Source organism: Salmo trutta, chromosome 12 (genome assembly GCF_901001165.1).
Source record: "Salmo trutta chromosome 12, fSalTru1.1, whole genome shotgun sequence".
Classification (NCBI taxonomy): domain Eukaryota; kingdom Metazoa; phylum Chordata; class Actinopteri; order Salmoniformes; family Salmonidae; genus Salmo; species Salmo trutta.
Genome location: NC_042968.1, coordinates 75,652,303 through 75,674,388, shown reverse-complemented (window position 1 = coordinate 75,674,388; position 22,086 = coordinate 75,652,303). Strand labels below are relative to the sequence as shown.

The following is a 22,086-nucleotide window of genomic DNA, read 5'->3' as shown; positions in this document are numbered from 1 at the left end:
GCATTTTGAAAGTATTCAGACCCCATTACTTTTTCCACATTATGTTACAGCCTCATTCTAAAATTATTTGAAATTATTAAATATTTTTCAATCTACACATAACACCCCATAATGACAAAGCAAAAACAGGTTTAGACATTTTTTGCAAATTTATAAAAAATGTAAAAACAGAAATACCCTATTTCTGTAAGTATTCAGACCCTTTACTCAGTACTTTGTTGAAGCACCAACACTCCCTACCAAGTTCCAAACTGCCTCTGGAAACAACGTCAGCACAAGAACTGTTTGTCGGGAGCTTCATGAAATGGGTTTCCATGGCCAAGCAGCCCCACACAAGCCTAAGATCACCATGCGCAAAGCCAAGCTTCGGCTGGAGTGGAGTAAAGCTCGCCACCATTGGACTCTGAAGCAGTGGAAACGCGTTCTCTGTAGTGATGAATCACGTTTCATCATCTGACAGTCCAATGGACGAAACTTGGTTTGGTGGATGCCAGGAAAACCCTACCTGCCCCAATGTATAGTGCCAACTGTAAAGTTTGGTGGAGGAAGAATAATGGTCTGGGGCTGTTTATTGTGGTTCGGGCTAGGCCCCTCAGTTCCAGTCAAGATAAATCTTAATGCTACAGCATACAATGACATTCTAGACAATTCTGTGCTTCCAACTTTGTGGTCACAGTTTGGAGAAGGCCCTTTCCTGCTTCAGCATGACAATACCCTGTGCATAAAGCGAGGTCCACACAGAAAGAGTTTTTCGAGTTCGGTGTGGAAGCCCTGACCTCAACCCCATCTAACACCTTTGGAATAAATTGGAACGCTGACTGAGAGCCAGGCCTAAATCGCCAAACATCAGTGCCCGACCTCACTAATGCTCGTGGCTAAATGGAAGCAAGTCCCCGCAGCAATGTTCCAACATCTAGTGGAAAGCTTTCCCCAAAAGAGTGGAGGCTGTTATAGCAGCAAAGGGGGAACCAACTTCATATTAATGCCCATGATTTTGGAATGAGATGTTTGACAAGCAGGTGTCCACATACTTATGGTCATGTAGTGCAAGTTATTTTGAAAGAGTAAACACGCGAGCTGCAATAAAAAAAAAACACAGTTCCACTCACCAGATGATCATTTGAAACTTATGTTATTGTTGAAAGTTCTTCTTGAAAAGGGAGACGCTAACAAATTAACAACATTCTCTTTGATAACACCTGCTGTAGCCGCTGCACACTAGCCGACAACAAAAGATAGCTAGCTAGACCGTGGGAAAATTACTGCTCCCTATTGCACAGTGACCTGTTGGCCTTCAAGAAGTCCCAATGGCTGACATAGCTAGCTAGATTTATCTCCCCAGAGACCACAAAATACAAATCCTGATTAGAACTTTTTTTCTCTTTAGTTTTAACCCTTTCCTTTCTAACAAAAACTGAAGAGCTTAAATCAGAACATCATTGAAAAGAATAATATAATAATTATTGTTGTAATATTATAAATCTAGTAAATCTTTCTCTGAAAGCGTAGAAGGCCACACTATATTTGGGTTAGTAATAATTTGTAGAGAGTGGCTCTATTTTCCCTCATCATGCATTTATTCTGAATGTCTAAAGAATCCATATGTTGTTCTGAAATATGAACACAGAAATACTGAACATTTTGTTATGGTGACGATTTGACAGAACTGCAGTCATGGTCTTGAAATGGACTCGAATTGTTCTGGTCTTGGTTCTCGACTCGGTCTCGCCCCCCCCCGGTCTCGGTTCTCGACTCGGTCTCGGCCCCCCGGTCTCGGCCCCCCGGTCTCGGCTCGGTCTCGGCCCCCCGGTCTCGACTCGGTCTCGACTCGGTCTCGGTCTCGACTCGGTCTCGGTCTCGACTCGGTCTCGACTTGGTCTCGATTTGCTCCGGTCTTGGTCTTGAATCGGTCTCGCTTTAGGTAGTCTCGGTCTTGAATCAGTCTCGCTTTTGGTGGTCTCGAACACAACACTAGTTTGAGCAAATGCCAAACTCTGCCTCCCATTGTTTGAAAAACATTTCAAGCCAAAACTCCAAATCAAGCATGACTCAGGATGAGGCTCCCTAACATGAATCTCACAGAGGGTGGAGATATGAGAGAGCAATCTATCCCTCCAGGCATTGGTCTACAGTACACACAGTTCTGACAGGTAGGTAGGTACAATGCAGAGGATAAGGTTACCTTGGCGAATCGTCGGCTGTAGTGAGCCATGACCTTGGGGTCAGGACAGTCCAGTTTCTTGATGATCTCAAAGCTCTGGTTGAGCTGGGTGAAGACGTCCACCACCGAGCAGGAGAAAAGAGCATGCTCAGATGTCTGCTGGAACTGGGAGGAGAAGGGGACGGAGACAAAGGTAACTATATAGTTTATAGTGAATAACTGACAAAGATGTAAGGGATAATCAACGGGGGGCTACGCGTTTTATGGAAAATTATGAACAATGTGGAAGGAGTGTTCCATGACACCTTCCACAGTGGAAGGAGTGGAACTGACCTTGCACAGAGTTGCATTATTTTCCAGAGAACGCATAGAGCCCCGAGTTGATTATCCATTTTATAATTCAACACATTTGCCACTAGAAATGTGTTCACTTGTCTGTAGAAATTAGTTCAACCTCCACTGAAGAAGTTAGAAAGTTTACTAGATAGCTACAGTAGTTGCATTGGTAACCAAACAGTTAAAATAGTTTAGCTAACCAAACCATCAGTCCTAGCTTGCTATTATGAAAATCGAATTCAACAATGCCAATAAATGTTTTTAATTCCACTTTTGCTTTCAAAAGCAGCTCAAACAAAGCATGTAAGAAAGAACTAATTGCCATTGAATTCTACCATGCTGATATACCATGTGCTATAGGGAATTATAAACTGGGTGGTTCGAGCACTGAATGCTGATTGGCTGACAGCCGTGATATATCAGACTTTGCGATGCGTCATGCCTAAGAACAGCCCTTAGCCATGGTATATTGGCCATATACTACACCCCCTCGTGCCTTTTTGCTTAATTATAAACTGGGTGGTTCGAGCCCTGAATGCTGATTGGCTGAAAGTCGTGGTATATCAGACAGTATACCACGGGTATGATAAAACATGTATTTTTACGGTTCTAATTACATTGGTAACTCGTTTATAATAGCAATAAGGCACATCAGGGTTTGTGGTATATGGCTAAGGGTTGTTTCCAGGCACTTTGTGTAAGAACAGCCCTGGGTCGTGATATATACACCATATACCACATCCCCTTGTGCCTTATTGCTTAAATAACTACTACCAGTTACTCACTCCATCTTTCTTGTCTCTCTCTAGAGCTCCATGCATGAACTCCATGGAAACATACTCATTCTCATCCAGCCACTGCAGCACAAACTGTAAGAACCACCTGAAAGAATGAAGGAGTAAAAAAGGGTGAACCTCTTTTTAGACATTTGTGTTAAGTTTAGAAAAGTCATGGTTAACTCACGATGGGTAGTCGGGGACAACACTATTGAAGTTTGGCAGGTCCTTCACATACTCGTTGTACAGCCACTTGACCTTGAAGTGCAGGTTCATGTAGTCAGCACTCTTACACAGCCGGTTCTTCTCATGCTCTGTGGAGACAAACACACCAGTGGGAGTTTGTCTCTCTAAGTGTGTGTGTGTGTGTGCGCGCATGTCTGAGTGTGTACAAGTGTGTATAAATAATAGGCACCCATGTACAGTGCCATCAGAAAGTTTTCACACTCCTTGACTTTTTCAAACTGTTGTGTTATACCCTCAATTTTAAATGGATGAAATTGAGATTTAGTTTCACTGGCCTACACACAATATCCCATAATGTCAATGTGGAATTATGCTATTACACATTTTTACAAATTAATAAAAAATGAAAAGGCTGAAATGTCTTGAGTCAATAAGTACTCAACTCCTTTGTTATGGTAAGCCTAAATAAGTTCAGGAGTAAAATTGTGCTTAACAAATCACAAAGAATTGCATGGACTCACTGTGTGCAATAATAGTGTTTAACATGATTTAAACGACTATCCCATCTCTGTACCCCACACATACAGATAATTGTATGAAATTCACTGCTCAACTGTGGAACCAAACACAGATTCCACCACAAAGACCAGGGAAGTTTTCCAATGCCTCGCAAAGGGCACCTATTGGTAGATGGGTAAAAAAAAAAAAAGCAGACACTGAATATCCTTTTGAGCATGGTGAAGTTATTCATTACACTTTGGATGGTGTATCAATACACCCAGTCACTACAAAGATACAGGTATCCTTCCTAACTCAGCTGCTGGAGAGGAAGGAAATCGCTCAGGGATTTCACCATGAGGCCAATGGTGACTTTTAAACAGTAACAGAGTTTAATGGCTGTGAGAGGAGAAAACTGAGGATGGCTCAACAACATTGTAGTTACTCCACAACACTAACCTAAATGACAGAGTGAAAAGGATGCATCCTGTTTGCAATCAGACACTAAAGTAAAACTGCAAAACAATTGGCAAAGAAATGTACTTTATGTATACAAATACAAAGTGTTATGTTTAGGGCAAATCCAATACAACACATTACAGAGTACAACTTCATATTTTCAAGCATGGTGGTGGCTGCATCATGTTATGGGTATGCTTGTTATCTGCAATTACTAGGGAGTTGTCTTTTATAAGAAGAAACAGAATAGAGCTAAGCACATTAAAAATCCTAGAGGAAAACCTGGTTCAGTCTTCTTTGCAACAGACACTGGGAGACAAATTCTCATTTCAGCAGGACAATAACCTAAAACACAAGGGCTAATATACACAGGAGCTGCTTACCAAGACGACCTTGAATGTTCCTGAGTGGCCTAGTTACAGTTTCACTTAACATAAAATCGACTTGAAAATCGATGGGAAGACCTGAAAATGGCTGTCTAGCAATGATCAACAACCAACTTGACAGAGCTTGAAGAATTTTTTAAAGAATAATGTGCAGATATTGTGCAGTCCAGGTGAGCAAAGCTCTTAGAGACTTACCCAGAAAGACACAGCTGTAATCGCTGAGAGATCTGTCATTGGGAGAGTGTGAACATTTTCATGTGGACAGAGGGAAGTGGAGATGCTACTTAGAGATATACAGTCCACCTGTAGGGAGAGGAGTTATAGAGAGGTCCTGGAAGACATAAGCAGCTTTCACACCCAGCACATATCGCTCTCTCGCTCTGCACGGGGCTTTACTGAATCACACATCCCCAGAACTCCTCCATGCTCCCCTGGGATACAGCTCTCTTTATCACTCACGCCTTCATTCCTCTCTCCATACTCAGCTTCAGTGTAGCTTGCTCCCTATTCTTCTCCAAGCATTAAAAAGTATTCTCTAACCTCAGCAATGAAATGAAAGAACAGACAGAATATGAAAAACATAGTCAGTAACTCTGACCACAGTGAAAGAAGTGGAGGAGATTCAGCAACACTGAGGACAATTGAATTAAATAAAAAGGTGTCTTTATCGCTAAAAGTAGAACCTAGGTAGGTTTTTAAAATTCTCTTCAGTTTGCTCCTCAATTCACGCACCTTGGTTGGAAAGCGAGGTAGCGGCAGTGATCCCCTCTCTTTACCACAGTGAAAGAAAAACAATGGCTTTCCCTAGAGGATGAACTTGGCATCTCCATTGGAAATGCCAGTTTTCCCTGGAAACACAGATCTAACTGTCGGCTATTGTGGGGTTCTGGGAGGAGAACAGGACTAGGGGAGTGATGGGGGGGAAGAAATATAGCAAGATAGAAGTGAAAAGATGGAGGATAGAATGGAGATGAGGCATACAGAACTGATGAATACAAATGGCTTGCCAGACAATGAATAAAGCCAATAGAATTAACAATCAATGGAAATAGTGTTTTTTATGTAATAGGGAATTATTTATTAATGGGTCAGAGACATGGGAGGAATTTGTCTATACGGTGAGCCTGAAATAGGATACTCGATATTTGGCCATTGGCCCAGTTGTACTGCAAGGACTTCTAATTGGTCACCACAGGCTAGGGCTATAAAACTAGATCCTGTCCCTTTGTTCTGGGGAGATAATCACAGGAAAGAACCACAGGAGAGAGTCTCAGGAGAGCATCACTGAGGACAGGGGAGAATGATCATCTACTCCAAGCATGATTTGTCTTATTTGAATAAACCTATTTTCCACGCCCTGATTTGCTTTGGAGTCTGTGTTTTTAAAGAATAACATCAACTGCTAACTGCACATTTTTGGTCAGATTCACACAGTAGTGCTGTAGTAGAAGTCAAATTATATTCAACACTAAAATACATGATTACTAATGGCTAAGAGAAAACTGTCAGCTACTGTAGCGTAGCATAGCATAATAAGAGGGTGTACTCTATCGTCTCACTAGTCAGTCTTACCCTGAAGCCACTGGTAATGATCAACATTATCCATTACTGAAAGACAGACAAAGGAGAAAAGTCAGACAAGGCTGAGACAGAGAAAGAGCCACAGACAGCGGGTGGAGCCGGCAGAGACTGGGGAGATGTATTTTCCTTTTACTGTTGCTTAGGGTCTACAGTACAATCCACATGGAACCTTTGGGCTCATTCTTTCACCATATAGCTACAACATACGCAAACACACCCAGAAAAAGGGCCCAGGTAGGGCCAAGTACGTCTAGGATATAGTAGCAGTGGTTTAGGACCTTGACCCCAAAATGACCCAGATAGGGGACATGTCTGCATGGCTCCTGAGATGGAATCTGTGGAGACTCACCCTCCATGGCATACTTCATGTCCTGGGAGAACAGCATCCACATGACCTCAGCACACACCTTACCCACATTCAGCTCCTGAGGGAACCTGGAGGAGAAATGGCACAGAGCAGCATTAGATACTGGAAATAGAACATTAAAACAGAAATCATTAGTACATTAGTTAAGTAATACTAATTTAATACTAACTGGCTGAGGACGGGTGTGTAGGAGTTCCTGTCCTCCTCTACGATGGAGACGATGAGGGTGATCAGTTTGGGCCAGAAGTCCAGATTCTTGATGCTGGGGCCCTGCTCCTCCAGGGAAAGATCCTCTTTGTGCTGGACAAGAACACAACCACACAGTCAAACTAACACAGCTTGTTCTGGGCCAGAACACAACCATAACCACACTCCCAGACAAAACACTGCATGAAACACAACACTGCTGGATTAAAGCAATATCCCTTGTCATATGAATAACCTGCATTAAGTCCGTTAGTGTATTTGTATTTATTAAGGATCCCCATGAGGTGCTGCCAAGACAGCAGCTACACTTCCTGGGGTCCAGCAACATTAAGACAGTTATATACAATTTAAAATATTACATTACATAATACTTTTCACAATATATTAAGTGTGTGCCCTCAGGCCACTACTCTACTATCACATATCTACAATACAAAATCCATGTGTATGTGTGTGTAGAGTGCGTGTCTTATGTGTATGTGCCTCTCTTCACAGTCCCTGCTGTTACATAAGGTGTATTTCTATCGTTAAAAAAAAAAAAAAAAAATATGCAAAAAGTAAGGGGCCTAGACAGCTGCCCTGGGGAATTCCTGATTCTCCCTGGATTATGTTGGAGAGGTTTCTATTAAAGAACACCCTCTGTGTTCTGTTAGACAGGTAACTCTTTATCCACAATATAGCAGGGGGTGTAAAGCCATAACACATATGTTTTTCCATCAGCAGACTATGATTGATAATGTCAAAAGCCGCACTGAAGTCCAACAAAACAGCATCTTTTATCATAAATTTCTCTCAGCCAATCAGTCATTTGTGTAAGTGCTGTGCTTGTTGAATGTCCTTCAATTGCTCAACAATCCACAGGGATTTAACAGTGTTTACAGTCACTTTCTTAATGGGTGCATGCTTATTAGTAACTGGAATAAGCAATTTTGTAAATGTGTCAAGTGCAGCATCTGGCTGCTCCTCATTACACACCACAAATCAATATAGGAATCACTACAAAACGTATTGTATGACCTCTTATACACTATATTCGGCCCAGCATTTGGAATTTTGGTTTTCCTAGATATGGCTACTATTGTGATCACTACATCCGACGGATTTGGATACTGCTTTAAAGCAATTCCTGTGCCGTTTCTAACTACCCTGGTAGGTTGACTGTTAACCTGGACCAGGTTGCAGGCACTGGTTACAGGTTGAAGATTTTTCTTGAGTGGGCAGCTTGATGAAAGCCAGTCAATATTTAAAACTCGCAGAAAATATACCTGTCTATTGATATCACATACATTATCAAGATACTGACTGTTAGCACTTGGTGGTCTATAGCAGCTTCCCACCAGCATGGGCTTTAGGTGAGGCAGATGAACCTGTAGCCATATTACTTCAACATTATTTAACAAGAGATCCTCTCTAAGCATGACATGAATGTGGTTCTCACCCAGAAAATATACCTCTGTTGATATCACATACATGGCACTGCAGTAGAAAGTGAGTAGAACCTGAGTGGGTCTGAGTGACTCACTGTGTCCAGCAGCTGGTACTGGCGGCTGTACAGCTCCTGGCAGTTGTTGAAGATGTAGTCGTAGGTGGAGTTGAGACAGGCCTTGACACAGTCCCTCACCACCTGACTGGCTCTGGGGGGGGACTGCAGTTCCTGGACCTGGACACCAGAGGGAGATGGTGAGCATTTCAGGGAAAGCGAGAGCGAGAAAGAGGGATTGCATAGCACTATCAACAGTCATTATTTTAGGTGGGGAGTTACTGTCATAGTACAGATATCTGTAATCAGTGTGTTAAGGAAGATAACAGAGCTATCTGTTCTACCAGAGATAGGAGTACATCTGGATTGTTTTATACAGAGAACCGAACCCTGAGTCTGTGTTTCATTTCCTTCTGAGCCCTGGTGTAAGCCTACCTTCATCCTGAAGAAGGTGATGCTAGTCAGGAGGTCTACAGTGGACTTGAGGTCTTGGAGACGGTCCTTACTGCTGGCAGGAAAGTTGTTCTGGATGAGAAGAAAGGGGGACCATTAGGAACACAGAGATAATAAGGGGAAGATGTCGTTCAACCAACAAGTGCATTTTGAGGTTCAGGTGAAATCTGTGTAACTCACCCTGTATGTGGACAGGTCAATGCGTAAGGAGTTGTGGAGTTGATCCAAGAGCTTGACAAAGCGCTCTTTCTGTTGGAGAGAAAATAAGAAAAACAGAAGTAAAAACAGAGCCTGTAATCTGGACCTATAGAGGATAGAGACATTTGTACATGATCGAGAGATGGGGAAACAAAAACATACATTCAGAAAAAGGCATCCTGTGTTATAAAACAGGGTAGAAGCCAAGATGGCGTAATTGTGGAGAGGGGTGTCAGTCAGGCCATACTCACTCCAAAGTTGGAGGCGGAAAAGCGGTCAGAGGCTGAGACGTTGGTGGAAGCGGTAGTGTGGGCGTAGAAGGCATTGATGTTGGCGAGCAGGGTGCTCATCACAGCGGGAACACCAGGACACATGTACTTAGAGGAGAGGCAGGCAAAGTTTCTAAACACATCAGCAGAGGGCACTACTGTCAGGGAGGACTCGGAGACAGCAGCTCAATGGGAAATGATGTTTGTTGATGGATTCTATTCATTCATGTATTTATTATGTCTCTTGTACACAAATCATAATGACTGATGTAATGTTCAGGTGAAAATGTTAATAATGCAATCAATTTGTTTATGTGATTTGAAAAGATTTACACAACATGTTCTTTCATTGTGGGACAAAATAATCTACAGTAGAGAATATTATGGGATGTTATGCATGTTATAACAACACTGCACAAGAGTAGGTCTATGTTTAGCTACCTAGCACCCTCTCTGGGATCAGGCTTACACCGAATGAATCCTCCCTATGCGGGACGGCTGTTTCATTTCTCCCATCAAGCCCCTGCCCCATTCTAGCTGAGGGATGGCCACCTGGGTGTGCTTTATGTGAGTGATGTACCCGGTTAACAGGCATCTGTATGAAGAATGGCACATCATGGAGACAGATCCATTCTAACACCATTTATAATTGACTTTTCTTCATTTGCAGGCCGCCAGGGAATGACAACAGCACCAAACGGTTATTTCATATTAGAGAGAGGGGGGAGAAGGGGAGACGGACAGAGAGCAAGATGGAGAGTGTGCGAGAGAGACAGTGCACGAGAGAGTGGTCTGCTCCCTCTGACTCACGTCATGGCCTGGTAGATGGACTCGATCCCGTAGCGCATGGCAAACTCATCCACTATCTCCTGGGACACCTCGTCAAAGTACACCTTCCAGGCATCGTCTCCTTTAGCGTCGGGGATCCTCACTACCCCCTGGCCCAGAATGTCTGTTGAGTGGTGGAACAGGTTCTAGAAGGCAGACAGACAATGTCAGTGTGATATAGAGACCCACAAGTAGCTGTGCTTTTAGGGCTGGTTTAGGACTAGTTTTAATGTGATGCCTGCAGATTTCATACTGTATGAACAGAGATATGTACTGAGTGTTGTACCTCGTGTAGACAGGTGTACTGGACGTGGTAGGGAGCTACTTTCTCCTCTCCCTTGATCTCCACGCTAATCTGGAGACGGATGGCCCCAGACACGGCTGACTTGTCTGTCCTCTTCTCTGTAACAACAGCCAGACACACACACGTCAGTGAATCAATTACTTCAATCTAGATCTGGCACACTAACCAGGTCTGCGAATCCAATGCCAATTACACACACACATACGTGTGTGTATACACACACACACGTATATACATATACGTGTGCGCGCACACACACACACACACACACACACACACACACACACACACACATATATATATATCTCAAAAAAAATAAAGGGAACACTTAAACAGGATTTATGAAAATATGTTGACAAATGTTACCTAGTGAGATTTACACGGGTATGAAAACGCCGAGGCGGTTTAGCACAAAACACAGACCTTATTTGAAGTAGGTCAAGACATTCTCTATGGAAGACATGAACGGTAAAATAACGAAGGAACCCCTTTCAAGTTCAGCCGCAAGTTATTACAGGAATTATGACGCGTCGACTATTTCTCTCTAAACCATATACCTTTGACTATTACGAGCCTGCTGCTGCCTACCACCGCTCAGTCAGACTGCTCTATCAAATATCAAATCATAGACTTAACTATAATATAATAAACCTTAGGTCATTAATATGGTCAAATCCGGAAACTATCATCTCGAAAACATTCTTTCAGTGACATACGGAACCGTTCCGTATTTTATCTAACGGGTGGCATCCATAAGTCTAAATATTCCTGTTACATGGCACAACCTACAATGTTATTTCATAGTTCCGTAAAATTCTGGCAAATTAGTTCGCAACGAGCCAGATTCTGTATACCCTGATTCTGTGTGCAACGAACGCAAGAGAACTGACACAATTTCACCTGGTTAATATTGCCTGCTAACCTGAATTTCTTTTAGCTAAATATGCAGGTTTAAAAATATATACTTCTGTGTATTGATTTTAAGAAAGGCATTGATGTTTATGGTTAGGTACAGTCGTGCAACGATTGTGCTTTTTTTCGCAAATGCGCTTTTGTTAAATCATCCCCCGTTTGGCGAAGTCGGCTGTCTTTGTTAGGAAGAAAGTCTTCACAGTTCGCAACAAGCCAGGCGGCCCAAACTGCTGCATATACCCTGACTCTGTTTGCAAGAGAAGTGACACATTTTCCCTAGTTAAAAGAAATTCATGTTAGCAGGCAATATTAACTAAATACGCAGGTTTAAAAATATATACTTGTGTATTGATTTTAAGAAAGAAATTGATGTTTATGGTTAGGTACATGTCGGAGCAAAGACAGTACTTTTTCGCGAATGCGCACCACATCGATTATATGCAAAGCAGGACAGGCTAGATAAACTAGTAATATCATCAACCATGTGTAGTTAACTAGTGTTTATGATTGATTGATTGTTTTTTTTATAAGATAAGTTTAATGCTAGCTAGCAACTTACCTTGGCAACGTAAAGCAGGTGGTTAGAGCGTTAGGCTAGTTAACGTAAGGTTGCATCCCCAAGCTGACAAGGTAAAAATCTGTCGTTCTGCCCCTGAACAAGGCAGTTAACCCACCGTTCCTAGGCCGTCATTGAAAATAAGAATGTGTTCTTTAACTGACTTGCCTAGTTAAAGGTTAAAAAAATAAAATAAAAATCGGCGGCCAAAAATACCGATTGTTATGAAAACTTGAAAATCGGCCCTAATTAAATCGGCCTTTCCGATTAAATCGGTCGACCTCTAATATATACACACACACACACACACACACACACACACACATATATATATACATATATACATATATACACACACACACACACACATACATATCTATATCTATATATCTATATATATCTATACACACACACACACACACACACTCAAAAATGTGGATACCTACTCATTCAACGTTTTTTCTTTATTTGTACTCTTTTCTACATTGTAGAACAATAGTGAAGACATCAAAACTATGAAATCATACATATGGAATCATGTAGTAAAAAAAAAGTGTTAAATCAAAATATATTTTAGATTTTTCAAAGTAGCCACCCGTTGCCTTGATGACAGCTTGGCACTCTCAACCAGCTTCATGAGGAATGCTTTTCCAACAGTCTTGAAGGAGTTCCCACATATGCTAAGCACTTATTGGCTTCTTTTCCTTCTCTCTGCTATTCAACTCATCCCAAACCATCTCAATTGGACTCTGAACGCATTTATTTGTGCTGCAGTTTGAGGCTGAGGCTGGTAACTCTAATGAACTTATCCTCTGCAGCAGAGCTAACTCTGGGCCTTCCTTTCCTGTGGCGATCCTCATGAGAGCCAGTTTCATCACAGCACTTGAGGGTTTTTGTGACTGCACTTGAAGAAACTTTCAGTATTCTTGAAGTTTTCCAGATTGGTTGACCTTCAAGTCTTAAATTAATGATGTAATTTCCCTTTGCTAATTTGAGCTGTTCTTTCCATAATATGCACTTGGTCTTTTAACAAATAGGGCTATCTTCTGTATACCACCCCTATAGTACCTTGTCACAACACAACTGATTGGCTCAAACGCATTAGGAAGGAAACAAATCCCACACATTTAACTTAAAGCACACCAGTTAATCGAAATGCATTCCAGGTGACTACCTCATGATGCTGGTTGAGAGAATGCCAAGAGCATGCAAAGCTGTCATCAAGGCAAAGGGTGGCTACTTTGAAGAATCTCAAATATAAAATATTTTGATTTGTTTACCACTTTTTGTTACTACATGATTCCACATCTGTTATGTCATCGTTTTGATGTCTTCACTATTATGTAGAAAATTGTACAAATAAAGAACAATCCTGGAATGAGTAGGTATTATTTATATATAAATAAATAAATGTATGTGGACACCCCTTTCAGTCACACCGGTTGCTGATAGGTATATAAAATCGGGCACACAGCCATGCAATCTCCAAAAACAAACACTGCCACTAACTTACTGAAGAGCTCAGTGACTTTCAACTTGGCACGGTCATAGGATGCCACCTTTCCAACAAGTCAGTTTGTCAAATTTCGGCCCTGCTAGAGCTGGCCCGGTCAACTGTAAGTGCTGTTATAGTGAAGTGGAAACGTCTAGGAGCAACAATGGCTCAGCCAAAGTGGTAGGCCACACAAGCTCACAGAACATGACCGGCGAGGGCTGAAGCGCGTAAAAATTGTCTGTCCTCCGTTGCAACACTCACTACCGAGTTCCAAACTGCTTCTGGAAGCAACGTCAGTACAAGAGCTGTTAGTCTAGAGCTTCATGAAATGGGTTTCAATGGCCGAGCGGCCACATACAAGCCTAAGATCACTATGTGCAATGCCAAGCGTCGGCTGGAGTGGTGTAAAGCTTGTCGCCATTGGACTCTCGAGCAGTGGAAATGCGTTCTCTAGAGTGATGAATCACGTTTCACCATCTGGCAGTCCGACGCACAAATCTGGGTTTGGTAGATGCCAGGAGAACGCTACCTCCTGCCCCAATGCATAGTGCCAACTGTAATGATAGGTAGAGGAGGAAAAATGGTCTGGGGCTGTTTTTCATGGTTCAGGCTAGGCCCCTCAGTTCCATTGAAGGGAAATCTTAACCCTTTCACGCGTGAGTTCCAAATATCTCTAACGGTCGCCCCAGCGTGAGTTTTTTAATGCACGTGATGTTCGAACGTTCTCTCCATTCCAGGATGTGATTGTTACATAAACAACAACACTGAATGGCTCAGAGTGGGAGTGAGAGGTTACCGTGATTGACTGCCTGCACGCGCCATTTGTTTCAATAAATCACTATCAGAAAATGTTTTGTGTGGTATTATTGATATATTTAGTATTTTATTGACGTTTTTCAATTACCCGTGATAAATCATGCATTCCGATTTTTGCATAAATTGTAATGGGCGCATAGTATGTGTGTAAAATAATGTTTTGAACGTTGTACTGAGCTAAGCTAATTCCAGCTATGTGTATGGAGCCATGTTTGTTGACATACAATGCATTCTGGGTTTCACGTAATCATCCGTTTGACCAAAGATGTTATAACAAAATGAGGTGAGTAAGAGTTCACTCATTTTTTGAGGACTACTGCAAATGAATGGTGGGATGTGAACGACAGTAGATGACACACCCCTTCAACATGCATACTAAACAGACCAAACTCATCTTGTCTTCTCTTATTAGCTTTGGTTTCTGTGAGGAAAAAAAGCATGGCTGCGCGCTGAAACTAATCGAAGGATTACTTTCAATTTCTAGAAAGTGTTTTACCTAATTATTTCGATCAATGGTGAGCTCACTCGTGATGTGATTAATTAGACATAGTAATTGCTATTAGCTAATTCATGGTATAGTTTACGTCAGCCGAGAGTTAGAAAATATGACCGCTTGTGTTGCGTCAATCTTTCCTCAGTTAGCGCTAGGACAAATGTAGCCTACATTTTTCCAGTTAGGATGATTGTGTTATGCTATAGATACTTCTGTGAATATCTGAACATTGCATCCAAAAATAAACTGCTCACATTCTGGACATAACTTTGTAAGGACTGTTTGTGTAAATAGTTTCTGAAAAAAGTGTGGCCAGCTGCGCGCTAAAACTAATCGACGGATTACTTTCAATTTCTAGAAAGTGTTTTACCTAATTATTTCGATCAATGGTGAGCTCACTCGTGATGTGAGTAATTATACATAGTTATTGCTATTAGCTAATTCATGGTATAGTTTACGTAAGGACTGTTTGTGTAAATAGTTTCTGAAAAAAGTGTGGCCAGCTCAAACGCTGATTGTTGCGCCATTCGAAACTGGCCGTTCTAAATGAGTGTTCTAATCACACGGGGTGTGATCGTACGCTTCAGGTACCACTGTAGGACGATCACACCCCGTGTGATGGTACGTGTGAAAGGGTTAACGCTACAGCATACAATGACATTCTAGACGATTCTGTGTCCAACCTTGTGGCAACAGTTTGGGGAAGGCGCTTTTCTGTTTCAGCAAGACAATGCCCACACGAGGTCCATACAGAAATGGTTTGTCGAGATCACTGTGGAAGAACTTGACTGGCCTGCACAGAACCCTGACCTCGATCCCATCGAATGTCTTTGGGATGAATTGGAATGCCAACTGTGAGCCAGGCCTAATCATCCAACCTCACTAATGCTCGTGGCTGATCCAACATCTAGTGGAAAGCCTTCCCAGAAGAGTGGAGGCTGTTATAGCAGCAAAGGGGGGAACAACTCCATATTAATGCCCAAATAAATGCTTCACAGCTGGTCTTATTCTGGAAGTGCTGTGTTCGGCAGCTCAACCCGGCTATTTCCCCTGACAGCCACATTATTAGGCTAATTTGTACGTGTCGTTGGAGCGGTCGACTTCCTGGAGCGTGCTACATAATAATCAAGGAGGATCTCTCCCCTGAGAGGATGAAGGGGAGGTGAGAGAGAGGGGGACAGTGGGGGATTTCAATCTCTTCTTTTACTGTGTGGTATCGAACACATTCAATGAGAAACCTTAGCTAAAATGTATGTTCAGATAATCTAGGGAAAGTGTACATACATTTCCCTTTTCATAGGGCTAACACACTTCCACAACCACTAACATTCAAGACCTTTGAAGGCTTTTTTCAGTATCATGGTGGAGTCTTTTAAAAAAAAGTCAAGTAGGCAAAAGAGGCCTGCAGCTTCAGAACGGCACAGTTAATCACACACACATGCAAACACACAAACACCGTGAGTTACTGGTGTGGTGAATCTCATCTGCAGAGATATGAAGTCCATGACCGACTGTGATGCATCCCTAAAAGGTTGACTATCATTATGAGGAGGAAGAAAAGAAACGCACCAAGGGCAATGAAACAATTCACTTTTGGAAAGTGTTTGGAGCTAGACCTTGGAGTCTTCTGTATTAAAGAGCTTTTTAAACATGCCACCCTCCACCTGAGTCACTAACCATCCCATTCCAAAAGGGATAGAAAAGAAAGAAAAAACGGATGAAGAAAGTAGCCATGTGGACAAAGGAAGAAAGAGAGGGCATATTCTACAGAGATGCAGAGGAAGCACAAGTGAGAGTAAGCCCAGGGGAAAGTAAAGACCATTGTGGGGACAGCCAATATTTTCATCCAGTGCAAGTAGGAGCCTTTGGGCCAGTCCTCGCTTGGGTAATTTGGCGAGAAAAATGGTGCTGCTGGCCAAGGGAGAAGTGGGTAATGAGGTACAAGCACAACACAGACTGGACTACAGAAGAGGGCTGGGATTTAAAACAGAGCTGGTGACATGAGAGGCAGATGCGCTATGATGCTAGCTAACCCACTTTGTTACTGTAAGATGTCTTCTTCCTAGACTTTCTACCCATCATTAACTAGCCCTCTGACAGATAGTCCATTAAGACAAAACACTGTGCAGCAACTAACAATCTGTTAGTTTAAAGGGTTGATTTCAGCCCTCCTATAGAGTAAACTAATGATAGAGTATGATTAAAAAAAAACATTTAAGGGGGGTTGGCAGATACAAGGAGGAAGCTAACAGAATATGCATTCGGCGAAACTTCGAAGAGTGGATTTATGAGAACTGAAGATTCCAGCATGAAAAAAGCACCAAAACAGAAAACATAACCTGCCTCCTTTTGATAATCTCAAACGTTTGACTCTCACACCAGCTCTATCAGATCAGTAGAAGGGAATATTCCTTCAAAGTGACTGCTGAATCAAAGCACTTACACGTGGATCCCGACAAAGACTCACACACACAAAAACTGGCCTCTCGGACACAATGAGGAGGCATGTGAGGACTGAGGAGAGGCTGTGAAAGGGAGAGGGATGCTATGTCAGGTTATGTAGAGGAGAGACCGGCACTGCCCTAGCTATAAAGAACAGAGACTTCCCTGTTCCTCAGCCTCAAGTTGGCCTGCTACTGGAACATTTGAATGGCTTTCGCAACCACTGTGATTATTATTTGACCCTGCTGGTCATCTATGAACATGAAGAACAATCTGGCCTTAATTGCTATGTACTCTTATAATCTCTACTCGGAACAGCCAGAAGAGGACTGGCCGCCCCTCAGAGCCTGGTTCCTCTAGGTTTCTTCCTAGGTTCCTGCCTTTCCAGGGAGTTCTCCTTGCTACAGTGCTTGCTGTTTGCGGTTTTATGCTGGGTTTCTGTATAGCACTTTGTGACATCTGCTGATATAAAAAGGGCTTTATAAATACATTTGATTGATTGGCTTCAGAGATGACATGAAGCAGGGATAATTTAAGCAATAAGGACTGAGGAGGTGTGGTATATGGCCAATATACCACAGCTAAGGGCTGTTCTTATGTACAATGCAAAACGGAGTGCCTGGATATATTGGCCATATACGACAACCCCAGAGGTGCCTTATCGCTAATATAAACTGGTTACCAACATAATTAAAGCAGGAAAAATAAATATTTCGTCATACCCGTGGTATATGGTCTGATATACCAAGGCTGTCAGCCAATCAGCATTCAGCGCTCGAAAAGATTGGAAGTTTCCTTTGAATCAACAGTTCCAAATAAAAACATGTCCATTGTGTCCCGACTACTGTGTCTCAGGGCTGTGATGTGGTGTAGTGCACCAACGACTCATCTTTACCTTTACTTAACATAATAATGATGGGTCTCCAACACAGGCAGAAACCTTCCTCTCACATACAGCACACAATATACTGTAGCATAGAGAGGACTTGTGACGTACCCAGGTTGTACCAGACGTCCATCTCTCCGCTGAGCGTGCGGACCTCGATGATGCTCTGACCCAGGAAGTCATCAGACTCTCTCTTCAGACGCTGTTTCACCCGGGACTTGATGTCATCATCCTCGTCCCACACACGCACCTTGATACGGTCCGACGAGTTATGACACTCGCTGGGGGGGGTCAAAAAAAGTGAGATGGTATCAAATCTTCACATTTACACTAAGAAAAGATATGCATGGAATTTACATTACTTTTATGTACACATTGCAGTTCATTCTTCGATAATTCAACTGAACTTGGTTTGGCCTAATGCCATTTAAGGCAAACAAGGATAGAGTTAATTACCCATGTGTACCACTACCCTAAATAAATGAGTGTCTGACAATGTCAGAAGGCTCCAGACAGCGTGTGACAATTAGGAAGTGGGTTCTTAAGACTACACACGCCTTTGGGTGAGGAAACCTAGAAAGCCTGAGGCTTAGTCATGCCATGGCCTGCTTACACATAGGAACCCACTTAGGAACCCGCTTCACCACGCATAGGGACCCGCTTCACCACGCATAGGGACCCGCTTCACCACGCATAGGGACCCGCTTCACCACGCATAGGGACCCGCTTCACCACGCATAGGGACCCGCTTCACCACGCATAGGGACCCGCTTCACCACGCATAGGGACCCGCTTCACCACGCATAGGGACCCGCTTCACCACGCATAGGGACCCGCTTCACCACGCATAGGGACCCGCTTTACCACGCATAGGAACCCACAGTTTTACAAGAGAATACTACAGAGTACAACAAGATCCCAGACATTAACAGGGCCAGGTTAAATAGACTCACAAGTGGAAGTTCTCCTCCCAGACAGGGTTGAGGTTACCGTAGATGGTCTTGGTCCTCTTCTTGGTCTTGCCCACCTGGACCGTGACATAGGGGTCGCTGGAACCTGTCTTATCTTTGGCCTGTAGTCCCTGGGCACACAGCACTGCAGACAGGCAGATGACGTGGGACAGGAGGCAGGTTGATATCAATAGAGAGACATGGACAAAGTCAGATGGGAAGAGAAAGAGACTATTTACAGTAGAACAGAACAGTTTGTGGAACATGGCCACTAGTGCCATGACATTACTCCCTGTGTCTGTGTACCTGTGATGGTGATCTTGGCCGACCACTTGGAGGTTCCGTCCAGTACACTCTGTTTGATGGTCTTCATCTGCTGAGCGTGGATCAGCTTGCTGATGACAAACACATCCCGGATCATGTCAAAGATCTCCGGCTTGTTCCTCTCCCTGATCTTCATGCGGTCCTTCATGGCCATGATGATGTTCTGGGTACGATCCTCAGCCCCATGCTTTGAACTCTTCTCCGCAGCACCTAGAAAATCAGAAACCACACACTTAAAGTAAATGGACTCTTTTTGGCACCGTGTGTGAATATTGTAATGCAAATGGGCAAATCTGTTTATATGTATCCAGTTGTTTAAAGCTATTTATTTTCCGGTCCGAAATCAGGTGGATGTATAATTATGTCTTCACTGAAAAATTCAATCATAACCAATGACGTACACCATAATTACACAGTACTTTACATATGACAACTGTATTCTGGGATGGAGATGAAGCAAAAGTAATTTAACAGGAAAGTTTGAGCCAGAAACTCTGTCGACAAATTCTGGAAAAAAGTGTCAACCTTGTCAATCAGAAGAAAAATTATAAAGTACAAATCCATTACAAATGGACATTTACGTTTCATACACTGTCAATCATGTGATTGCCTGCATTAGGCAACTAAGCTCAGTCATCGCGAAAGGATCTTAATCTTAGTCCAACTTCTACTGTGCTGTACTTACGCTGTAGGCAGTCAGCATTCAGCAGCTCCTGGCACTTCTCGTGACACTTGACCCCGCACTCGGAGCACCTCATGCCCTGGCGGGCGATGCCCCACAGCAGCCCCTCACACTCATAGCAGTAGGTGGGCGTCGTGGCCGTCCACACCTCAAAGTTATGGGGCGTGGTGCAGGAGATTGGGTAAATCAGAGCCTGTAAGGTCTTCTTATAAACGTGGTTCTTCTACAGAGGGGAGAGTAGAGAGCAGAGAGTGAGGATACTGAGATATGACTTTTTCCTATGACATTGGTGAGTTTTGAAAAGAGCCTTAATTATCTCAGTAGAGAAATATGTATCCCATGATGTACTCACCAGCTCCTCGTCTTTGACGGAGGAGCGTGCGGCCATGGAAGAGGCGATTCCAGCCTTCCTGGCCTGGACCAGTGACTTGGATGACAGGGGAAAATAGTGTTAGTTCCCATGGTAACACACCTACAACCCTTCAACTAACCCCAAACAGTGATTACAAAGATTGGTGTAGTATTGTAAGTGTTAGAATACATTTTAAATGAGTTGTTAGGACCTTTACCCAGGGAGTGTACTACCTAGGTGAGTAATCCAAGGCCCATAGAGCTTTAACACCCCAACCAAACCAAAGCGGATGAAGGAAGAAACTCATGTAAGGATTGTTACAACACAGGTCATATAAGAGGTGACAACATGGGCAGAACTGAACCATCACTGACCAGTCGAAGAAACAGACACTTAACCCAGGTGCGTGTGTTACCAAAGGTGGCTTGGGTTAAAACCCTGGTAGTGATGGTATGTTCATGGTTCAGCATGTAAGGGTGGAGAATAAAACCCCAACAGAACAAAATCAATCATATGAATCAATTAAGGGGAGAGGTAGAATAAGAGGAAGGGAATATTGTTTTAAGTTATTATATCAAGTAGGAACACCACAGTGCAGTTGCACGGTGACATATGGTTACTTATTTGCACCATAAAACCCTTGTTGCACATTAGTACAACTTTTTTGCAGGACAGCTGCATACTGTACAATTTCTTTGCACAAGCAGTGCAATTTGTCCTACTTGATATACAGTTTTCCCTTTACATTTCTGACTACAAATGGGAGGGGCAATTGGGTTATTTCCACTTACCATAGCCTGACCAAGGAAAATGATTGCATTCAAGCAAGTTGTGGGGGATAATTAAAGGTTTAAGAGAGGGGGAGAGAGAGATTATAAGACTGGTTTCACATGTGCCTCATTGGGTGATATCTTGGTGATTCCTCATGCGATCACTTTTTTTTTAACAGATTGACTTAAGCAAACACTGAAATTATAAAATGTAATCCTTAATTATCAAGATGCTTCTCTTGTGATTACAGGATATAAAAACATGTACTGACAGATATAAAAACATGTACTGACTGACAGAACAGCACTGAGATTTTAAGCAGTGACAAGGATGGGAGGCAACACTTACCACGTCGCTGACCAGGGGTATAGGCTTCCTCTTACGAAGGTCTGGCATGCTGTCAATCCCAAACAAACCACTTCCACCGCTGTGGACACAGAACAGAATGATACGCTTGTACTCATACAGTAACAGATGCATGAGTTCTTCTAACACATTAAAAAAGCATGGCAAATCTAAATCAACAGAAATGATTTGGGTGTCATCATATACCCTGGCTTGATCCAAGCTTGTCTGGAGTTGGGTTCATCATCTCGTCCCTGCAAGATTTAAAACATATTAGGTTTTCAGATTCAGCTATTAGACCACAGCAAAAGACTTAATCTTATAGGTTAAAAAGGTACACAGAGGATAGAGAATGGAAAGACACACAGCTGGTTGAGTTTCACTTCTTGGATGGTACATGCAGAACAGATCACATTCAGAACATTTTAAGCAATGTCTTAAGACAAGGAGAGGATCACAGTTGATCCATACATGGCATCTAATGATTGTTGGCAAACTGAAAAGCCGAAAATAGAAGAAAAATATACAAATCAATAGCAAAAGGGAGGTACTTGTAAAATGAGACAGGAAAGA

At 42.7% G+C, this 22,086-nt stretch overlaps 1 protein-coding gene across 3 annotated transcripts in view; it reads right to left on the bottom strand.

Moving 5' to 3' along the window:
• LOC115204161 (protein unc-13 homolog B-like) overlaps positions 1 to 22,086 on the bottom strand; it is a 123,090-nt gene that overhangs the window by 15,206 nt on the left and 85,798 nt on the right. For all 3 annotated transcript variants that reach the window (XM_029769526.1, XM_029769525.1, XM_029769527.1), the window contains 19 exons: positions 21,721 to 21,767; positions 21,517 to 21,595; positions 21,189 to 21,194; positions 20,398 to 20,472; positions 20,049 to 20,268; positions 19,346 to 19,573; positions 19,043 to 19,184; positions 18,201 to 18,370; positions 10,472 to 10,587; positions 10,168 to 10,331; positions 9,340 to 9,490; positions 9,071 to 9,139; positions 8,873 to 8,962; positions 8,480 to 8,617; positions 6,920 to 7,050; positions 6,733 to 6,818; positions 3,461 to 3,587; positions 3,283 to 3,379; positions 2,183 to 2,326 (listed from right to left, as the gene is read on the bottom strand). In XM_029769526.1, the coding sequence (XP_029625386.1) occupies positions 2,183 to 2,326; positions 3,283 to 3,379; positions 3,461 to 3,587; positions 6,733 to 6,818; positions 6,920 to 7,050; positions 8,480 to 8,617; positions 8,873 to 8,962; positions 9,071 to 9,139; positions 9,340 to 9,490; positions 10,168 to 10,331; positions 10,472 to 10,587; positions 18,201 to 18,370; positions 19,043 to 19,184; positions 19,346 to 19,573; positions 20,049 to 20,268; positions 20,398 to 20,472; positions 21,189 to 21,194; positions 21,517 to 21,595; positions 21,721 to 21,767 (2,280 nt within the window). The remainder of the gene's footprint in view (positions 1 to 2,182; positions 2,327 to 3,282; positions 3,380 to 3,460; positions 3,588 to 6,732; positions 6,819 to 6,919; positions 7,051 to 8,479; positions 8,618 to 8,872; positions 8,963 to 9,070; positions 9,140 to 9,339; positions 9,491 to 10,167; positions 10,332 to 10,471; positions 10,588 to 18,200; positions 18,371 to 19,042; positions 19,185 to 19,345; positions 19,574 to 20,048; positions 20,269 to 20,397; positions 20,473 to 21,188; positions 21,195 to 21,516; positions 21,596 to 21,720; positions 21,768 to 22,086) is intronic.